Source organism: Lagenorhynchus albirostris, chromosome 11 (assembly GCF_949774975.1).
Source record: "Lagenorhynchus albirostris chromosome 11, mLagAlb1.1, whole genome shotgun sequence".
In the NCBI taxonomy this organism is placed as follows: Eukaryota; Metazoa; Chordata; class Mammalia; order Artiodactyla; family Delphinidae; genus Lagenorhynchus; species Lagenorhynchus albirostris.
Window position 1 is genome coordinate 57667137 of NC_083105.1, and position 23761 is coordinate 57690897.

Consider the following 23761-nt stretch of genomic DNA (forward strand, 5'->3'; position numbering starts at 1 on the left):
AAAACAGAGTATGGGGAAGTTTAAGCCTACGGGCACATTCAAAAAAAATGAAAAATTTGATGGTAAGCACTAAAGAAGCTGATAGCATCAAAAACAACCCCTGGGGACTTCCCTGGTGGTGCAGTGGTTGAGAGTCCACCTGCCGATGCAGGGGACACGGGTTCGTGCCCCGGTCCGGGAAGATCCCACATGCCGCGGAGCGGCTGGGCCCGTGAGCCATGGCCGCTGAGCCTGTGCGTCCGGAGCCTGTGCTCCGCAATGGGAGAGGCCACGACAGTGAGAGGCCCACGTACCGCAAAAAAAAACCAAAAAACCAACCCCTGTAAAGGGGCCCAAATTTAATTGGATCAGACTATGGACCAACTTATGCCCCACATGTAACAAACTACAGAGCAATCAGCTGGCAATTAGTGGGTAAGAACAGCTGGGTATGAGACTAGCAGAGGCAGACAGGGTAACATCAGCAAAAGAGACAAAGTGAGCCCTGCTGAAACCACTGTCTTCTCGTGTGACTGTGTGCATGTCCAAGGCTGTGCCCTCAGAGAAGTGACATCAGAGGCCTCATATTGTAGGAGAAGTAGACTTCATTAAAATAGCCCAGACAAGTCACTAAAGAAATAAACAAGCAAACAACCAAAACAAGTCTTGTGGTGGAGGGCAAGAATCAGTATTCAGACTTGCTTCAATATAATACCAAAAATGTCTGGTTTTCAACAAAAAATTACGAGATATGCAAAGAAACAATTCAGTGTGACGCATACACAGGAAAAAAGCAGGCAACAGAACATACCTGTGAGAGGGCACAGATGTTAGATTTCACAGAGAAACATTTTTTTTAACATCTTTATTGGAGTATAATAGCTTTACAATGGTGTGTTAGTTTCTGCTTTATAATAGAGAAACATTTTAAAGTAGTCATTATAAATATGTTCAAGGAGCTAAGAACTTAAATCATACAAAGTATCTTCTCCTATAATTCAAAAAGATACATGCACCCCTATGTTAACAGCAGCACTGTTTACAATAGCCAAGACATGGAAACAAATGTCCATCAATGGATGAATAGGATGGATGAATGGATAAAGATGATGTGGTACACATGTACAATGGAATACTACTCAGCTGTAAAAAAGGATGAAATAATGCCATTTGCAGCAACATGGATGGACCTAGAGATGACCACATTAAGTGAAGTAAGTCAGAAAGAGAAAGACAAATACATTATGATATCACATATGAATCTAAAATATTATGCAAATGAACTTATCTGTGAAACAGAAATAGACTCACAGACATAAAGAACAGACTTGTGATTGCCAAGGGGGAGGGGAGGTGGAGGAGAGAAGGATTGGGAGTTTGGGATTAGCAGATGCAAACTATTATATATAGACTGGATAAACAACACGGTCCTACCGTATAGGAAACTATATTCAATATCTTTTGATAAACCACAATGGAAAAGAATTATGAAAAAGAATGTATATATAACTGAATCACTTTGCTGTACAGCAGAAATTAACACAACATTGTAAATCCAGTATACTTCAGTGAAATAAATTTAAAAAGGAAAGGAGGGGCAAAGTATGTTCTCTGACCACAATGGAATGATATTAGAAATCAATAATATAAAGGAATTTGGGGGAATTCATAAATATGTGGAAATTAAACAATATACTCCTAAGTAGCCAATGGCTCAAAGAAGAAATCACAAGAAAATCAGAAAATACTGAGTGAAAACACAATGAAGACACAATATATCAAAACTTATGGAATGCAGCTAAAGCAGTGCTTAGAAGAAAATTTTTACCTGTAAAATACAAAAAAGAAGAAAGATATCAGACCCATAACCTGAAAAAGAAAAGCAAACTAAACCCAAAGCAAGCAGGGGGAAGGAAATAATACGGATTAGAACAGAAATGAATGAAATAGAGAACAGAAAAGCAATAGAGAAAATAAACTAAAAGTTGATTTTTGAAAAGATAAATAAAAGTGACAAAACTTTAACTAGATTGACCAAGAAAAAAAGAGAAGACTCAAATTAGTACAGTTGAGAATGAAAGAAGGAACATTACTACCAACCTTACAGATATAAAAAGGATTGTAAAGGAATACGATGATCACCTATATGCCAACAAATCAGATAACTCAGATGAAATGGACAAATTTCTAGAAAGACACAAACTACCAAAACTGACTCAAGAAGAAATAGACAATCTGAATAGACCAGTAACAAGTAAAGAGATTAAGTTAGTAATTAAAACACTAGCTACATAGAAAAGCTTGGGTCAGGTGGGTCTACTGATGAATTCTATCAAACATTTAAAAAATAAAAATACCAATCGGTCTCAAACTCTTCAAAAAATAGAAGAGGAGAGAATACTTCCCAACTCATTCTATGAGACAAGTATTACCCTGACACCAAATCTAGATAAAGATATCACAAAAAAGGAAACCACAGGCCAAAATCTCTCATGATTATAAACCCCCAAATCCTCAACTAGTTAAATGAATTCCACAACATATAAAAAGGATTACACACCATGGCCAAGTGGGATTTATTCCAGGAGTACAGGGTTGGGTTAACATTTTTTATATCAATTAATTTAATTAATACATCCTATCAATAGAATAAAGGACAAAAACCACATGATTATCTCAATGGATACAGAAAAAGCCTTTGACAAAATTCAATATCTCTTCATGATCAAAACATTCAACAAACAAGGAAAAGGGGAACTTCATCGATCAGATAAAAGGCATCTATAGGACTTTCCTGGTGGCACAGTGGTTAAGAATCCACCTGCCAATGCAGGGGACACGGGTTTAATCCCTGGTCCGGGAAGATCCCACATGCCGTGGAGCAGCTAAGCCCATGCGCCACAACTACTGAGCCTGCGCTCTCGAGCCACAACTACTGAAGCCTGTGCGCTCTAGGACCCACGTGCTGCAACTACTGAGCCCGTGTGCCGCAACTACTGAAGCCCGTGCGCCTAGAGCCCATGCTCCGCAACAGGAGAAGCTACCGCAATAATCCCGCACACCTCAACAAAGAGTAGCCCCTGCTCGCTGCAACTAGAGAAAGCCCGCGCACAGCAATGAAGACCCAATGCAGCCAAAAAAAAAAAAAGTAGCCATTTATTAAAAAAAAAAAAAGGCATCTATGAAAAATCCACAGCTAACACTATACTTAACGGTAAAAAACTGAATGGTTTCCCCCTGAGATCAGGAACAAGAGAAGGATGTCTGCTCATGCCACTTCTATTCAACATCATACTGGAGGTTCTGACTAGGGCAATTAGGCAAGAAAATGAAATAAAAGGCATCTAGATTAGAAAAACTAAAACTATCTTTATTTACAAGATGACCTGATCTTGCATATAGAAAATCCTAAGGAATCTACTAGAAAAAAAAAAAAACATTACAATAAATGAGTTCAGTAGGTTACAGGATATAGGAATCAACTGTATTTCTATACACCTGCAATGAACAGTCCAAAAATAAAATTAATAATTACATTTGCAATAGCATCAAAGAGAATTAAGTAATTGGGAATAAATGTAGCAAAATAAGTGTAGAACTATTATCCTGAAAACTACAAAACACTAAATCAACTAGACTTCACACTTTTTTTTTTCTGCCACGTGGCTTGCAGGATCTTAGTTCCCCGACCAGGGATCAAACCCGTGCCCCCTGCACTGGAAGCACAGAGTCAACCACTGGACTGCCAGGGAACTCCCTTAATCAACTATACTTCAATTTAAAAAAAATAATAATATAAAAACAATACGGCTTCCCTGGTGGCGCAGTGGTTAAGAATCTGCCTGCCAATGCAGGGGACATGTGTTCCATTCCTGGTTGGGGAAGATTCCCACATGCCCCAGAGCAACTAAGCCTGTGTGCCACAACTACTGAAGCCCGCACGCCCTAGAGCCCCTGCGCTGCAACTACTGAGCCTGTGTGCTGCAACTACTGAAGCCCACGTGCCTAGAGCCCATGCTCTGCAACAAGAGAAGCCACCACAATGAGAAGCCCGTGCACCACAACGAAGACCCAACACAGCCAAAACAAAAAAACAAAAAAACCCCAATAGCTAACTATTCTTTAAAACCCACTATGTCCCAGGAAAAAACCAAACCAAAACAAAAAAACTTCCAAAACTACAAAACATTGCTGAAAGAAATTAAAGACAAACAGAAGGACATCCAAGTTCACAGATTACAAGACTTAATACTGTTAAGATGACAATACTCCCCAAATTGATCTTCAGATTCAATGCAATCTCTATCAAAATTTCAGACACGTTCTTTGCAGAAATTAACAAACTGTTCCTAAAATTCATATGAAAATTCGAGGAACTCCACATAGCCAAAACAATCTTGAAAAAAAAGAACAGGATTGGATTTTGAATTGTACTTATGGATTTCAAAATTTGCTACAAAGCTACAATAATCAAGACATTGTGGTACTGACATAAGTATAAATATCTAGACCAAGAAAACAGAATTGAGAGTCCAGAAATTAATTTTCACTGTTATCATCGTTTGATTTTCAACAATGTTACCCAGATGATTCAGTGGGAATTATCTTTTCAACAAATGATGCTAGGTCAACTGGATATCTACAAGCAAAAGAATGAAGTTGGACTCCTACTTCCTACCATATACAAAAAATTAAATCCAACTGGATCAAAGACCTACATGTAAAACTATAAAACTCTTAGAAGGAAACATAGGTGTAAGTCTTCCTGGCAATCGTTCGTTGGATACAACATCAAAAGCACAAGTAACAACAAAAACAAAAAATAGATAAATTGGAATCCATCAAAATTAAAGGCCTTTGTGTTGCAAAGGACACCATCAAGAATGTGAACTGGAAACCCACAGAATGGGAGAAAATATTTGCAAATCACACATCTGAGAAGGGACTTGTACCCAGAATATATAAAGAAATTTTACAACTCAATAATAAAATGACACTGCAATTTTTAAATGGGCAAAAGATCTGAATAGATATTTCTCCAAAGAAGATAGACAAATTGCTAATAAGCCCATGAAAAGATGCTCCACGTCCTTAACCATCAGGGAAATGCAAATCAGAACCACAATGAGATGCCGTTTCATACTTACTAGGAAGGTTATAGGCAAAGAGATGAAAAACAAGTGTTGATGGGGATGTGGAGAAACTGAAACCCTCATACACCACTTGTGGGATTATAAAATGATGCTACTGCTTTGGAAACAGTCTGGCAGTTTCTCGAAAGATTAAACATAGAATTACCATATGATCCAGCAATTCTACTCCTTGGTACGTACCAAAAGAAATGAGAACATATGTCCACGCAAAAACTTGTTCACGTATGTTAAAAGCAGCATTGTTCATAATAGCCAAAAAGTGCAAACAACCCAAGTGTTCATCAACTGATGAATGGATAAATAGAATGTGGAATATTATTTGGCAATAAAATGTAATGAAGTACTAGTACATGCTATGCACAGATGACCCTTGAAAACACGGTAAATGAAAGAAGCCAGACACAAAGGGTCACACATTGCAATATATATATGAAATGAAATGCCCAGAATAAGCAAATCTATAGAGTGAAAGATTAGAGGTTGTCTAGAGGGAGGATGGGGTTTGGTGCAGAGGTGGAATGCAAAGTAACTGCTAAAGGGTAGTGGATTTCTTTTACGGTGATGACAGTGTTCTAAAATTGATTGTGGTGATGGTTGTACAACTGAATATACGAAAAACCACTGAATTGCACACTGAATTGTGTGGTATGTGAATTATATCTCGATAAAGATGTTATTTAAAAAAATAAAGAGCATAACTTCCCACTGAGATGAGAGAAAAAGTGGCATAATTAAGACAAAATAAAGCAAACCAAAAGCAAGAAAGGAGAGAGAAAGTGGAACAGAAGAAAGCATAAAATAAAACGTTAGACATAAGTCCAAATATACACACACACACATATAAATGGTTAAAAATACAAGTATATGCTATTTAGAGACACATTTAAAACATAAGAATATAGAAAAGATAAAAGCAAAAGGATGAAAAAAATAAGCAAACATAATGAAAGCTGTTACAGCTAATATTATTATCACACAAGAGACTTTAAGTAAAAAAATTACTAGATAAAGAAGGTCAATTCATAATGTTAAAATGTTCAATTTATGAGGACGATAATTTAAATTGTGTGTAATTCTTTATCTTCCTTATTGTCTGTCTCTCCCAACTAGAGCAGGCATTTCTGTCTGTTGTGTTCCCTGAAATATCGCTAGCAACTAGAACAGTGCCTGGCACATAGAAACACTTAATAAACATTTGTTGAACAAATTAATACATAGCCCCAAGATACAAAAGCAACAACTGACAGAATAATGATGAATAAATTCAAAGAATAATAAGGAATAACACACAAATCCATAATTATAGCAGAAGACAAAGCAGTAAGGATACAAAAGATTTGAACAATCATGACCTGAAAGACATACAGAAAACACTGTGCCTAACAGTAGAGGACACGTTCTTTTCAAGCACAAAGAATCATTCACAGAAATTGACATATACTGGACCATACAAGTCTCAACAAATTGAAACTTACATGGTCCAGGACTTGTATTTGAGGACTCAAATTAAATGGTACCACCATTAAAATCTATATAATTATGAGATATATAAGATAATCAGGGAAACGAAATTATTGAATATTTGGTGATAAGAAATTATGGTTAATTTTTTAGTGTGATATGGTATTGTGGTTATATTTTTAAAAGGGCTCTAGTCTTTTAGGGATAATACAGAAATATTTATGGATGAAATGATATGATGTCTGTAATTTGTTTCCAAATAATCTGGGAGTGGAGGTGTAGTGCAGGGGGGTGGGCAAGGGCATAGATGAAATGAGACTGGCCATATTGGCTCAAGCCAGACGACACACAGGTGGGTCACTGGACAATTATCTCTGATTCTGCGTTTTAAATTTTCCATAACAAAAATTTTAAAAAGACAATCTTTAAATATATATAACCTGCACCCAGCAATTACACTTTCAAGATACAGTTACACATATACATATGTATAATGGAATAATCTTTTGTAATGACAAAAAGTAGGGGGGAAACTATTTTAATCAGTACAGTAATGGTGACAAAATGATAGAATATTCACACAATGGAACATTATGCAAATGTGAAAACAAAGAATAAAGTTCTAGATGTACTGCCACTGAAAGATGTCTAAGAATTATTGTCAAGATATACAAAAACAAGGTGCAGAATGTCTGTTTAATATACTGTGTATTGTGTGAAAAAAAGGGAACAGGAAATAAGAATCTCTAGTCATAATTGCTTTTAAACACACAAAGAAAGACTGGAAGGACAAAGAATAATCTAAGCAGGGTTACTTGGGGGGCGGGGGTGGGGGGAGGGCGCGATGGGAAATGAGCAGGTGGGAGGGAAGTTTGGAGGGAAATTTTTCACTGCACACCTCTTTATAGTTTCTGGGTTTTGAGTCATGGGAAAGTAGTATCCATTTGAAAATTAGATAAACTTAAAATAGGCTTAGAAAACTGTGATACATACCTAAAGTAGTACTTGGAGAGAATTTATAAGAGACGTATTATACAAGAGGAAAAGCTGGAAATGAACTAAGTATTCATTTCAAGAAGTTAGAAGAAAACAGCAAATTAAAGCTGAAAAAAGTAGAAGGAAGGAAAATAAAGGTTAGCGTGGAAATAAATACAATGGAAAACAAATACGATACAGAAGGTCAACATAGTCAAAATGAGTTCTCTGAAAAGTCTACTAAAACTGACCAACCTCTCGAGAAACTGACCAGTAACAAAAGAGCAAGGCAAAAGTAACCCATGAGCAAGGAAAAGAGGAACCTAATTACAGATGCTACAGAAATTAGAAAGATAATAGAAGGATATCATGAACAACTTTATACCAATAAATCTGAAAAATGAGACAAACTAGATAAATTCCTAAAAAATATAACTTACTAAGACTGACCCAACTAGGTATAGAAAACTTTGAATATTCCTAAAATTACTAAATCAAATGAATCATAAGTTTATGATTTCCACAAATCATAAAGGGTTTCCATACATCTTTCCACAAAGAAAACCTAGACCGAGATGATTTTCCAGGTGATTCTAGCAAACATTTAAGGAATAAAAAATTGCAATCTTACACACCCTTCAGAGTATAGAAAAAGTGAACATTTTTCAATTTATTTTCTGAGGCTAGCATAACCTTGTCACTAAAGCATGATAAGGACAGTACTAGAAGGAAAAACTACAGGTCAATATCTCTCAGGAGATACACTATACAAGATCCTTTAAAACATCACAAACTGAGCCCAACAAGATATAAAAGGATAGTCAAAGGTAATACATATGACTGAACTGGGTTCATCTCGGGAAAGCAAAATTGGTTTAACATTGGAAAAGCAATAAATAACTTAATGTCAAATCACAGATATAGAGAACAAACTAGTGGTTACCAGTGGGGAGATGAAGAGGGGGGCAATATAGGGATAGAGGATTAAGAGGTACAAACTATAATGTATAAAATAAACTACGAGGATATACTGTATAACACAGGGAATACAGCCAATATTTTATAATAACTATAAATGGAGTATAACCTTTAAAAATTGTGAATCACCATATTGTACACCTGTAATTTATATAATATAATCAACTACTATACTTCAATTTTTAAAAATGTTTTAATAAGAGCAAAAAAAATTTCTGAGTGTATAAAAAGAAGCTAACAATGGTTACCTTTTTATGGGGATGGGAAGAGACTGATGAGGGGAAAGGTGTGTTGAGGCTTTTCTCTGTATACTTTGTAAAGCATTTCTACATTGGAGCTATGAAAATTTAATACCTATTCAAAAATTAAATATAAAATTTTTTAAGTGTGAAAAAAAATCCAAGTTAGAAAGAGAACAGAACAAACTTAAAAGAAGAAGAAGGAAAGAAATAATAAAGATAAAATAATGAAGATGTTAATGAAATAGTAATCAGACAATAGAGAGGATAAACAAAGTCAAAAGGTAGCTCTTGGACTAACAGACAAATCTCTGGCAAGACAGATCAACAAAAAGAGAAAAGGCAAAGTCAATATTAGGAATTAAAAAGGGGGTATATCTACAAAAACAGATTTTAGATAAAAATAAAACACTAATTTTATGCTAATACATTTGAAAATTTAGGAATGAAATAATGGCTTAAGAAATTATAATTTATTAATGCTTCATGACATAGTAAACCTAAAAAATTTTATTATCATTAAGTAAATTAAAACAGTAGTAAAAACCATGGCCACAATATACCAATACTGTGGTGAATTGTGGGGATGAGGCAGTTTTACAGAGTTCTCCCAAACCTTTAAAGAACAGATGAATTCCTATCTTAGCAAACTATTTCAGAGAACAAAGAAAGAGGGAAGATTCTCAAGGCACTTATGAAGCTAATATTACCTGATACCAAAAGAAGGTAAGCACAATACAAAAAAAGAAAATTATAGACCAATTCACACATGAAAATAGCTCTAAAAATCACGTATTAGGAGACTGAACATAGCAGTGTGTTAAGAATAGTTCATGACGATGGATTATCCCAGAAATGCAAGGGTAAAAAACCTTAGAAAATGTATTACTTTAATTTACCATATAAAAAAACAGAGATGAAAAACCATAGGACCCTCTTAATAGATACAGAAAAACATGTGTTAAAATTCCACAGCTTTGCATCATGAAAATATTCAGCAAATTAGGAACAGAATGGATCTTCATTCACCTGATAAAAGAGAGTCTACAAAAAGCCTACAGGAAAATATGTTAATAGTGTAACTTCAGGGACTTCCCTGGTGGTCCAGTGGTTAAGACCCTGCACTCCCGGGCTTCCCTGGTGGCGCAGTGTTTAAGAATCCGCCTGCCAATGCAGGGGACACGGGTCTGAGCCCTGGTCCGGGAAGATCGTACATGCCGCGGAGCAACTAAGCCCATGCGCCATAACTACTGAGCCTGCGCTCTAGAGCCGGTGCGCCACAATTACTGAGCCTGTGTTCTAGAGCCCGCGAGCCACAACTACTGAGCCCGCGCGCCTAGAGCCTGTGCTCCACAACAAGAGAAGCCTGCACACGCAACAAAAGAGTAGCCCCCGCTCGCCACAGCTAGAGAAAGCCCGCATGCAGCAATGAAGACCCAACGCAGACAAAAGTAAATAAATAAATTTATTAAAAACAAAACAAAACAAAAAAAAAAAACAAAAAACAAAACAAAACAAAACAAAAACCTTGGTTAAATACCCTGCGCAGGCTTCCCTGGTAGCATGGTGGTTAAGAATCCACCTGCCAATGCAGGGGACACGGGTTCGAGCCCTGGTCCAGGAAGAGCCCACATGCCGCGGAGCAACTAAGCCTGTGCGCCACAACTACTGAGCCTGCGCTCTAGAGCCTGCAAGTCACAACTACTGAGCCCGTGGGCCTAGAGCCCATGCTCCACAACAAGAGAAGCCACCACAATGAGAAACCCGCTCACCGCAAGGACGAGTAGCCCCTACTCACCACAACTAGAGGAAGCCTGTGCGCAGCAATGAAGACCCAACGCAGCCAAAAATAAGTAAATAAAATAAATATTTTTTTAAAAAATAATAAATAAATAAAGACCCTGCACTCCCAGTGCAGGGGGCCCAAGTTTGATCCCTGGTCAGGGAACTAGATCCTGCATGCTGCAAATGAAAAAAGATCCTGAATGCCGCAACTAAAGATTCCACATGGGGACTTCCCTAGTGGCACAGTGGTTGAGAATCTGCCTGCCAATACAGGGTACACGGGTTCAATCCCTGGTCCGGGAAGATCCCACAACCCGTGGAGCAACTAAGCCCATGTGCCACAACTACTGAGCCTGCATTCTAGAGCCCATGAGCCACAACTACTGAGTCCTCGCACCGCAACTACTGAAGCCCGCGTGCCTAGAGCCCCTGCTCTGCAACAAGAGAAATCAACGCAATGAGAAAGCCACGCACTGCAGTGAAGACCCAACACAGCCAAAAAAAAAAAAAAAAAAAAAAGATCCCACACACCGCAACTAAAGATTCTGCACGCCACAACGAAGATCCTGCACTCCACAACAAAGATCCTGCGTGCCACAAAAAGACCTGGCACGGCTAAATAAATAAATAAAATACTTTTAAAAACTAGTGTAACTTCAGGAGCATTCCCTTTAAAGTCAGGAACAAGTCAAAGATGGCCATCATCACCATTTCTATTGCACTTTAAGTATAAGGAAAATGAAATGTATATGAATTAGAAAGGAAGAAACCAAAATTGTCCCTATTTGCAGATGACATGATTATTTACATAGGAAATCCATGGGAATCTGCAAACTATTAGAAATGAGAGAGTTCAGCAAAGTTGCTAAATACAAGATCAATACATAAAATCAATTAATGTGACCATACACCAGCAACAATCAATCATAAGATGTACTTTTTAAAAGATGCCATTTACAATTGCATCAAAAACTATAAGGTGCCTGTATGCTTGAAACATGTACATATACACACAAGACACAAATAAACAAAAGCTACAAGGTCTCTAGTACTAACCTCACATAAGATGTACGAGAGCTTCACAGAGAACATTTAAATCTTACTAAAGTACAAGACAATAAAAACAAGTAAACATCATGTTCATAGTATATGAAGACTCAATATCATAAAATATCAATTCTCTCCAAATTAATCTAAAATTCAACATACTTCCAGTTAAAACTCCCAAAACAGTTTTTCACAGAACTTATCCAATAATAGCCCAGATGGTTTTGAAGAACAAAGGAAAATGCACATTATCAGATAACAAAACTTAGTAATAGACAGACTTTTAAAACAAAAGAGAAGCCAATAAGAAAGTACACACATATATTGGAACCTGATAAATGACTGAGGTGGTGCTACAAATCAGAGAGGAAATGCAGATTACTCAATAAATGATGCTGGGACAACTGGTTATCCTGATGGAAATTAGGTATATTTAGGTCCCAAGCTTACACTATACATTAAATTTTTGATTGAATTGAAGTCCGAAATATAATAAGAAATCTTCTAAAACTTCAAAAATATAGGTGAATAGAAAAGTATTTAATAAAAGATCCAAAGTACAAACTATAAAGAAAAAGACTGAAAATTTTAATCATATTGGAGTTAAGGATTCAAAACTAATATACAGAAAGCTGCTGCATTTCTATACACTAACAATGAAATATCAGAGAAATTAAGAAAACAATCCCATTAAAAGACCTAAATATAAAACCAGATACTGGGACTTCCCTGGTGGCACAGTGGTTAAGAATCCACCTGTCAATGCAGGGGACATGGGTTTGATCCCTGGTCTGGGAAGATCCCACATGCCTCAGAGCAACTAAGCCCATGCGCCACAACTACTGATCCTGCACTCTAGAGCCCACGAGCCACAACTACTGAGCCCACATGCCACAACTACTGAGCCCACATGCCACAACTACCGAAGCCTGCACGCCTAGAGCCTGTGCTCCGCAACAAGAGAAGCCACTGCAATGAGAAGCCTGCTTGCCGCAACTAGAGAAAAGCCGGCCCACAGCAACAAAGACCCAACACAGCCAAAAAAAACAACAGAAAAAAAAACCCAAAAAACCCCAGATACTATAAAACTCCTAGACGAAAACATAGGCAGAACACTCTTTGACATAAAATACAGAAATTTTTTTTGGCTCCGTCTCCTAGAGAAGTGGAAATAAAAGCAAAAATAAACAAATGGGATCTAATTAAACTTAAAAGCTTTTGCACAGCAAAGAAAGCCATAAACAAAACGAAAAGACAACCTATGGAATGGGAGAAAATATTTGCGAACAATGTGACCAACAAGGGCTTAATTTCCAAAATATACAACAGCTCATACAGCTCAATATCAAAAAAAAACAAACAACCTAATCAAAAAGTGGGCAAAAAAAAAAAAAAAAAGTGGGCAGAAGATCTAAATAGACATTTCTCCAGAGAAGACATACAGATGGCCAACAGGCACATGAAAAGATGCTCAACATTGCTAATTATCAGAGAAATGCAAATCAAAACTACAATGAGGTATCACCTCACACCAGTCAGAATAGCCATCATTAAAGAGTCTACAAATAATAAATGCCGCAGAGGGTGTGGTGAAAAGGGAACCCTCCTATACTGTTGGTGGGAATGTAAATTGGTGCACCACTATGGAAAACAGTATGGAGGTTCCTTAAAAAACTAAAAATAGGGTTCCCCTGGTGGCGCAGTGGTTGAGAGTCCGCCTGTCGATGCAGGGGACGCGGGTTCGTGCCCCGGTCCGGGAAGATCCCACATGCCGCAGAGCAGCTAGGCCCGTGAGCCATGGCCACTGAGCCTGCGCGTCCGGAGCCTGTGCTCCGCCACGGGAGAGGCCACAACAGTGAGAGGCCCGCGTACCGCAAAAAAAACAAAAACAAAAAAACTAAAAATAGAGTTACATATGATCCAGCAATCCCACTCCTGGGCATATATCCGGATAAAACTATAATTCAAAAAGAAACATGCACCCTAATGTTCATAGCAGCACTATTTACAATGGAAGCAACCTAAATGTCCATTGACAGATGAATGGATAAAGAGATGTGGTATATATACACAATGGAATACTATTCAGCCATAAAAACAACGAAATAATGCCATTTGCAGCAACATGTATGCACCTAGAGATTATCATACTAAGTGAAGTAATTCAGAAAGAGAAAGACAAATATCATATATCACTTATATGTGGAATCTAAAATATGATACAAATGAACTTATTTACAAAACAGAAACAGACTCATAGACATAGAAAATAAACTTATGGTTACCAAAGGGGAAAGGGGGTGGGGGAGGGATCAATTCGAAGTTTGGGATTAGCAGATACACACTACTATATATAAAATAAACAATAAGGACCTACTGTATGGCATAGGGAACTATATTCAATATCTTGTAATAACCTATAATGGAAAAGAATCTGAAAATATATATATAACTGAATCACTTTGCTGTATACCTGAAACTAATACAACATTGTAAATCAACTCTACTTCAATAAAAAGTTTGTTCTGAAAAAAAATTTTGTTAGTTAAAGGTACATTTAAGACATTCTAAACAAAAGAAAAAGATAAGCTATAGAGAAAATGTAAGTAACTAAGGAATTAAATATGGAATATATTAAAAAATGCCTACCTAACTCATTCTATGAGGCTAGCATTACCCTGATACCAAAGCCCGACAAACGTATTACAAGAAAAGAAAATTATAGGCCAATATCCCTTGTGAATACAGATGCAAAATTTCTCAACAAAATACGAGGAAAACAAATTCAGCAGCACACTGAAAGCATTATACATCATGATTTATGTGGGATTTATTCCAGGAATGCAAAGATGGTTCAACATATAAAAAAATCAATCTATATAACATAATATATCACATTAATATAATAGAATGCAGAAAGAAGCCACATGATCATCTCAATTCACGTAGAAAAAGCATTTAACAAAATTCAACATTCTTTCATGATAAAATCACTTGATAAACTAGGAAGAGAATGTCTCAACATGATAAAGGCCATACATGAAAACCCCACCACTAATGTCACACTCAATGATGAATGAATGAGAGCCTTTCCCCTAATATTAGGAACAAGATAAGGATGCCTACTTTATGTCACTTCTATTTAACACAGTACTAGAAGTTCTAACCAGAGCAATTAAGCAAGAAAAAGAAATAAAGGGCACCCAAATTGGAAAGGAAGAAGTAAATTTATCTGTTTCAGAGGTGACATGACATTACACATAGAAAATCCAAAGGAGGCCATGCTTGCCTTCTGAGATGGACCACATTCTGCCTATGGAATGTGTATCTCTCCTTTCACTTTACTATGGCTTGCTTTTTGAATTCTTTCCTGCACAAAATCAAGGACCCTCACTTGATGGCCCATCCCAGGAACTCACCTGAGACCTGGGACATGACCATCTCTTGTGCCTCATTTTCCTGCAACCTCTTTGCAAAGGATATTAATAAATCTACTTCTTACCTATCACTTTCCCTCTTGCTGAATTCCTTCTGCTCTGAAACATAAAGAACCTGAGCTTCATTAAGTCCTGAGACGAGCTGTGTGGTTTCACTTGGAAGACTGCGGGTTTGAGTCCCATCTGGGGTGCACTTTTAGCTCCTCCTCAAGGGATATACATAGCAATCTGATACAGTCTTTGAGTTCTGTAGGAACTAAGGCCCCCACCCAGATAGAGGCCAGAATAATGATACTGACCTTCCTGACTTCAATACACTAAAGCTTGGACTCTGTCCACTTCTGCCCCAATTCTATGCTGATCTCCTCTACTCAAGCCTCTTCATGAGTATGCATGTACCCTTAGCTAAAAAATTCCCCAATTTTGCTGTTCGGGGAGACACTGCTTTGGGAAAGATCCCCCCTGTCCTTCGTACTTGCTGTAAGTAATAAATCCTTCCTTCTCCTGAAAAAAAAAAAAAGAAAAGAAAATCCAAAGGAACCCAAACAAGACAATTGTTAGAGCTAATAAATGAATTCAGCAAAGACGCAGGAATAAAATCAACATGCAAATATCAGTTGTATCTCTATACACTTGCAATGAACAATTCAAAAAGGAAATTTAAAAAAAAATTTCATTCACAATAGCATCAAAAAAAAATACTTAGGGTACATTTATCCAAGGAGGTGAAAGACTCGTACACTGAAAACCACAAAACATTATCAAAAGAAATTATAGAAGATACAAATAAATGGAAAGACATTCCATGTTCATGGACTGGAAAACATAATATTGCTAAGACGGCAATACTACACTAAGTGATATACATATTCAATGCAATCCTATCAAAATCTCAACAGCATATTTTACAGATATAGAAAAACCCATTTTAGGACTTCCCTGGTGGCGCAGTGGTTAAGAATCCGCCTGCCAATGCAGGGGACACGGTTCAAGCCCTGGTCCGGGAAGATCCCACATGCCGCGGAGCAACTAAGCCCGTGCACCACAACTGCTGAGCCTGCGCTCTAGAGCCCGTGAGCCACAACTACCGACCCCGCGTGCCACAACTACTGAAGCCTGCACGCCTAGAGCCGGTGCTCCGCAACAAGAGAAGCCACCGCAATGAGAAGCCCACGCACCGCAACGAAGAGTAGTCCCCGCTCGCTGCAACTAGAGAAAGCCCCCGTGCAGCAATGAAGACCCAACGCAGCCAAAAATAAATAAATTTATTTTTTAAAAAAGTCATCGAACTGGATCTCCATGTCACTCCACAGAATGGTAAAAACATGGATTAGTGAAAAAGCAAAACTATACCAATGTATAATTTCAAAATACAAAATACATATATTGCCTGTGATATGTGTAGCATTAATAAAAGTACAAAGCAAGCATAGAGATGGTTGTGGTTGTTTCTGGAGAGGAAAGAGAGGGAAGAAATGAGAGAGTGGCTTTTACTATATCATTAGCATTTTATTCCTTCTATTAAAAAAAACAGATCTGAAGCAAATATGGCAAAATGTTAACATCTGTTTAACTTGGCAGTGGATTTATGGGTCTCTTTGACATTATTTTCTGTATGTTTGAAATGTTTCATAATTAAACATTTTAATGGAAAAATCTTAGATCTCTCTGAAATCTTAATGTACGAATTGAGATAGGGATCCAAATTTATTTAATTCCAGATGGCTAACCGATTGCTCCAAAACTCCCCGGAAACTGCACTTTTACCAAACGCTGTGCACACTGCTCCCGCCAAGGAGGCACTGGGAAGATGGAACTTCACCAGGCCTGTCCCGGAGTGGGGGATTCACTCAGTCACTCGGGCTACGAACTTGGGTGGCCCATCAGGATATAAAAGCAGCCACAGAGGAACGCCCTCAACTTTCTGCCACTAAAACCTCCAGACTCCCCAGCAAATATGCCATCTTTCTGTTCTAGTTACAAGCACAGAGCCGCCTCCTCAGGATCGCAGCCCTGCCCACATTCTCTTCTCATTCTTTCTCCTGAACCTCAGCCTTGCCTCCTTTCTACTAGGTCCACCCAGCATTTAAACACGCTCCTATCTTAACACATGAAACAACAAGCACAAAGTCCCACTTTCCCAAGCCCACAGCCCTGCTAACTAGTGCTCGCCTTTTCCCTTCCCTTCACAGCCAGACTTCTTCAAAGATTCCCACTTCCTCACCACGTTCCTCAACACCTCAGCTTCACCAGCCCACTAAAACTGCTCTGGTGGAGATTGCCAATGACCTCTGGCATTGAGTCCAACCCAAGGACTGGTCAGGGGAGACTGGGAGCAGAGGACTTACCAATTTTCATCTGGTTCCCATCCCTACAGTCTGAATTTTTATTTCCATGTTCCTGTTTTGCTTTTATTAAAATAATAATTCCTATGATCACCCACAAGCAGTTTTTAATTCTCCACTTCCTTGAAGGTTCAGATGCAGCCAACAACATGGACCAGTCCCTCCTTGAGACATGTCCTTCCTGGGTTCCATGTCACCACAGTCTCCCTTCTGGTCGCTTCTTCTTGGCAAAGCTCCCTTCTGCCCAGGCTTCAATGCTGGCTTCCTCACAGTTCTGTCCCACTTCTCACTATATCCTGTTTCTTGGGCGGGGGGCAGTGGGGGGATTTCATCCATACCATGGCTTCAATCATTAACAGTATGTTGATGGCTCCAGCACTCTGGGTTCTATTTAGATCTCTCTCGTCAGCTCCAGACCCACAGATCCACAGCCTCCTCAGATATCTCTACTTGGATGCCTACAGCCACTAAAATCATCGTATTCAACATCAAAATCATCATTTTCCTTCACCAAACCTACTCCTCTTCCCACTGTACCCATCTCAAAAACAAATCACCATCCATCCAGTTGCTCAAGCCAGAAACCTGGGAATCTTACTATATTGATTTTGCCCCTTAAATCTCTCCAATAATTCACATGTCTTCACCCCTGGACCACCTTGTTTTCTCACCTGGATTACTGCAACCACCTTCTCACTGGTCTCCCACCCATTTGCTATGCTCCAGCCAGAGCGAGCCTTCAAAACCAACACCGAATATGGTACCACTCTGCTCAAAATACTTCACTGGCGCCCCCTCATTTCTCCGATTGTCCAAACCCCTCAACACGGCTACAGAGCTTCATGACCTGTGCCTTGCCCCTAAAGACTGCCCAGCCTCATCTCCCACAATTCCCTCCAGTCACTGGGAACGGCTATCGATCCCTCCTGCCTCCAGGCCTTTTGCACTCACTGTACCTTCCGCCTGGAATGCCCTCTCCTTCCCACTGGTCTATAGCTGCTGGACTAACTCTTCATCCTTCAACTGCTGGTTCAAAGGCCACCTCCTCCAGAGGCCTCCCCTTGACCTGGACTCGATTAGTTCCTTTATCGTGTGCTCCCCTGTGAAAAGTGCCTCACCCATCAGAGAGTTTACCCTGCTTCCTGTGGCTCTTTATTTAATGTCTGTCTCCTGAGAGCAGCACTGGGTCTCTCAGTCACCATTTCATCTCCAGTGCTTAGCACAGGGCATATGGTTCAGCAGATGTGAGGAAAATTGCCTTCAGTTCTCGGCCTACTGGAGGTACAGACAAGTAAAGAAACAAACAATACGATCAAGCGCTATAATAGGTCATATATGTGTGTGGATGCTGTGGGCTGCTGTAGTCTGAATGTCTGTGTCTCCCTAAAATTCGTATATTGAATTCCTAATGCCCACTGTGACAGTATTAGGACGTGGGGCCTTTGGGAGATGCTTAGGTCATGACGATGGAACCCTCATGAATGGGATTAATGCTCTTATAAAGAGACCCCACAGAGCTCCTTTGTGAGGACACAAGAAGTCTGTGACCCGGAAGGGGGCCCTCACCCAACCATGCTGGCACCCTGATCTCAGACTTCCAGCTTCCAGAACTGTGAGAAATAAATTTCTGTTGTTTATAAGTTACCCAGCCTGTGGTATTTTGTTACAGCAGCCCAAACAGGCTAAGACGGGGATATATGTGGACGTGGTTGCATGTGTATGAAGCGCTGAGGGAACACAATGAACTTTCTGGGCTAGCCAAGAAAGGTCACATAAAATAAAGTGGCCTTTGAAATGGCTCATGATTTCTTCCATTCATTCCGTAAAGAATCTCTGGGCACCTACTTGGTGCCAGGCGCTGTTGAAGGCACTGAGGATACAGCATAAAATGAGACAGACATTGTCCCTGACTTCCTGGAGCTTATTCTACTGGGGATAGAGAGACAGATTAAACTCAAAAAATAAACTAATTTCAGGAAATGATACATGCATTGAAGAATATAAAACACCGTAGTTGTTTACCAGGATCAAGGCGGAAGGGTGTGTGTGTCTGTGTGCCTATGTTAGGTCTCCCTGTGGAGGTGTCATAGGTGTATATAACCTGACAGGATGGAGCCAGCCATTCAAAGATCTCTGGGAAGATGGCGCTAGGCAGAGGGACCAATGAGACTCACTGGTTCAAAGGACAGGAAGAAGGGCAGTGGGACAGAAACGCAGTAAGATGTTATATCTCCAACCCAGACCCTGTACCGGAACTCCAGAGTTACAGACTCAACTACCAACTGACCATCACCACTGGGATATCTAATAGGCATCTTGACCTTCATATGTCCAACACCAGCCTAGTTTCTTCCTCCAAACCCGTTTCCTCCCACTTGAGTGAATGACAATTCCATTCTCCCAGTTGCTCAAGCTAAAATCCCTGGAGTCATACTTGACTCCACCTCACATCCAATCCATCAACAAATCTTGGCTCTACCTTCAAAATATATCCAGAATCTGGCTGCTTCCCACCACCTCCGCTGCTGCCACCCCAGCCTGTGCTGAAGTATTTGGATCTTATCCTTTGTGTGAGGCATAATTATTGAAGGCTTTCCAGAACTCGGGGGAGAAGGGACACTTGCTCATAGTGGTGTGCTGAAGCCAGCTCAGGCCAGTTCGCCAGAGCCAACTGGTAAGTTTTCAGGAATGTTGCAAGATGACTGACATCACAGTGATAGTACGAATTTTGCCATGATGGGGATATTTATACCCTGGATACTGGCAAACATTACATCTGGGCTTCCCCCTCCACCACCCCACCCTACCCTGGCGATCCCGGTGCTCCGCATTTACCAGCACACAGCTGCATGTGCAAATCTGTATTACATGAAGATAATTCTTGTGTCACGTGGTTCTCTACAGGTGTTTATGTTTGTGAATACACATTAGAATCACCTCAGAAACTCTGCCTACCATACAGCTGTCTGCCTGAACTCAGTTAAGGACTACTGGATGGGGAACACTTGTTAAGAGGCTGTTGGCAGTGATGCAAGTGAGATGAAGGTACCAAGCATGGGAAAGAAGAGGCGAGTTGTGAGAGAAGTCTAGAAGTAGAGAGTGGACTTTGTTGTTGACCCTGATTCCTTTCCTCCATATCACTTCTCAGTTTGTAATCACAGGCTCATTTCTGTGATTCTTTAATCTCTGTCTTCCTCTCCTGACTGTAGTCCATGAGGGCAGGGGCTGCGTGTCTGCTCACCACTGTACCCCCAGAGCAGAGCCCAATACCTACACCAGCACGACCTCATTGCAGAGTCGTTAAATGATGAAAGGAGGACAAATTGAAGAAGTAAGAGTCAATAATGACACTCAGATGTCCAGCTTAGGTGACAAAAAGGAGAAACACAGATAAAAGTGTGGTTGGGGGTTCAGAGGGGAGGATTTGGGAAATGTTGACTTGAACTGCCTCTGAAAATCCAGGCAGTGACGCGAAGCTAGAAATATGAGTCTTTAAACTTAGAGTTTAGGGTCTGGGAGAGAAACTCTTGACTATACCACGCAACCCTGCCCTCTTCCCTTAGAATCTGAGTTGTCACTGGGGGAGTGTCAACTTCCCTCACCCAAGACTCACCCGAACCTCAGCCTCCCGGGGCCTCCCGTTGAGGTCGCATTTGGACCCGTTGCCATAGGTCTGGCTGTGGTAGCGTTTCAGGCGATGCTGCTTGGAGGCCTGGGGAGGACATCAGGCAGGAGGGAGGGGTGTGAGAAGACAGCAAGGGGGAAGAAGAGCACTTTATCCTAATAGCCACCAAACCCCAAGAAACACGTCAGCTAATCCTGACCCTCCCCTTCTCGTCAGGGCTCTCAGTCTGCAGCCCAGACCCCTTTCTCTCCCAATCCCACACTCCTGCCACCTTGGCTGTTTCATCATTCCAGTCGAAGGCCGATTGGTAGTAGCCGAGATAGAGGACTTCACCTTTGATCTCTGAATCTGCAAGAGAAAGCACAGTGAAGCGTGGTTACCCTGTCCTCAGAGGACTAGGAGGGAAGGGAACTGGGGAGGCAGGTCACCTTCCATGACAGGTTGCTGAGGGCTTAGGAAAAATGTAGGCGGGAGTCACCTTCCATGTGGTACTGCTGGATGTGGCGTCCATAGCAGAATTCATATGTCCACCAGTCCTTGGTCTGACAGTAAAAAAAATGAACAATCGGGGGATGGAGTACAGATGTCTCTTCTTGGAACCAGAATCTCTCCTGGCTCCAAGACACATAATCTCTCATTTACTTTTCATCTCCCTCTGCTTCCACACTCAATCCTCCAGGTTCTCGGTGAGGAGGGAGGGCCTGTTTGCCTTCTGTGACTTGGAGAGAGACCTCTACAGCCTAAGTGGTTTGCACCTGTAGGCTTTCCACTCTTCTCTTTTTATAAAAAGTCCTTCTTTGGGGACCTCCCTGGTGGTCCAGTAGTAAAGAATCTGCCTTGCAATGCAGGGGATGTGGGTTCGATCCCTGGTTAGGGAACTAAGATCCCACATAGCGTGGTGCAACTAAGCCCACGTGCCTCAAACTAGAGAGCCCATGTGCCCTGGAGCCTGCATGCCACAACTAGGGAAAAGAAAAACCCGCATGCCACAACTAGAGAAAGAAGCCCGTGCGCTGCAATGAAAGATCTCGTGTGCCTCAACGAAGATCCCACGTGCGGCAACTAAGACCCAACACAGCCAAAAAAAGAAAAAAAATCCTTCTTTGTCGTCCATAAAGATACGAAACCATGATATCCTTGTAGCATTCAGACCAGGGAAACATAGAATATTAAAGTATTAATTGAACTCTCTTATACTGTTTTAGCCACGGGGGATACAGCTGTGAACAAGATAAATTCTTTGACTTCATAGACTTACGTTCTAGTGCTAGGACTCAGACCAAAAATGAATAAACGGACGATTCAGTTAAAAAGATGATTTCAGATCATGAAAAGTGCCATGATGAAAATAAAATAGGATACTGGGCAGAGAGTGACAGGGGAGGGGGTGACTTTACCAGGAAGGCTTCTCTAGGGGAGTGCCCCTACTGCCCCACATTGACCCTCTTTAGCACCTCAGTCTTAGCTTAACCCTTATTCTGAGCTCTTCTAACTCTCCTCTACATTCAGCAAAGTGTCATCTGTGGTTACAGGATTCTTTGCTTCTTTCCTATCTGTACAATATGCCTACTCCTTCAATGGCCTTCTTAACTCCAACAGATCCTCCCCATCACTCCTCATTCACAGGCACAATGGTTCCCAAATAGATAGTTTCCAAGCCCTAGTTCCCTCCATCCCAGTCCCTTTCACCTTCAGCAGGCAGGGCGCATCTTTCATTGGGCTCAACAACTCAGGGATCCCAGGCCCTTGGTAAGCAGGTGCCTCCTCCTCCCTTTCACGCTGGAAGTGAATAGCTCCAGCTGGCAGGCGACATTCATAGCGCTGCTTGTACTTAGAGGAGACAATCACCACGTCCGAAGCTTGGCTCTGGGAAAGAAGTGGGGGTCGGGGGGCAGGGAGGCAAACAGAGGTTGGGATCAGGGAGAACAACGAGATCCCTCTTCATATCCTGGGGAAGAGCCCAGTCAAGACAAGAGAGAACCACAAGTCCTCCAGCTGTGTTTAGCGAGTGAGGGGCGAGGGCACTCCTACTTCTCCACGGGGGAGGAGTCTGAGTGTTTCAATCAGGAACTGGGACCTGAAGTGGACAGTGGGAAGCCCCACCCCTCCCAGGCCCTGGCCCCAAGGGAATGGGTCTCTGATTACGACCCTCCGGAGTCCTCATAAAACCCCTGCTTAACTCTTCCCGATTCTCCATAGGCTCCCGCCACAGACTCCACAGCTGCCCTTCTTCCTCTACCTTCTCCCCCTTCCCCTTCTGCCCCGGACCCTCGTCCCCTCTACGCCTCCTCACCTGCCCTCCCATGACAGGCAACGGCAGTATCTCGATTCCATAACGCATCTCACTCAGCTCCTCCAGGTTCAGGCTCCCGACACCGCCGGTCAGACTTGCGGGAAACAGGAGCCCCAGAAGTAGCAGCCCCAACAGACTGGACAGCAGCGTTTCCGCCGCCATCTTTCGTTCCCCTTCTAATCCAGAACAACTCCTTCCGCCCTAAACCTGGCGGCGGCCTCACCCCGCCCATCAACGCCACAAGGTGTTATTGGCTAAATGTTCTGTCCCTCTTATGTGCCCTAGTCCCATTTGCTAATGTGGCTCCAAAGCCCACGAGGAGGTGGATCACGACGATTAGCAAAACCACTCGCTGCTCACGATTGGTCAGAGAGGCCAACCAATCACCAACGATATCGGACCCCCTCCCACCCTCTATCAGTTCCAGAGAGGCACCGTCTACCC

The 23761-nt window shown here is 40.9% G+C and overlaps 1 protein-coding gene across 5 annotated transcripts in view; it reads right to left on the reverse strand.

Moving 5' to 3' along the window:
• The window catches only part of OS9 (OS9 endoplasmic reticulum lectin), a 29686-nt gene extending 6183 nt beyond the window's left edge, over positions 1 to 23503 (reverse strand). For all 5 annotated transcript variants that reach the window (XM_060165741.1, XM_060165743.1, XM_060165740.1 and 2 more), the window contains exons 1-5: positions 23318 to 23503; positions 22714 to 22890; positions 21503 to 21566; positions 21296 to 21372; positions 21013 to 21111 (exon numbers count right to left, since the gene is read on the reverse strand). In XM_060165741.1, the coding sequence (XP_060021724.1) occupies positions 21013 to 21111; positions 21296 to 21372; positions 21503 to 21566; positions 22714 to 22890; positions 23318 to 23479 (579 nt within the window). In that variant the 5' untranslated portion in view covers positions 23480 to 23503. The remainder of the gene's footprint in view (positions 1 to 21012; positions 21112 to 21295; positions 21373 to 21502; positions 21567 to 22713; positions 22891 to 23317) is intronic.
• Between the last annotated feature and the right edge of the window lie 258 nt (positions 23504 to 23761).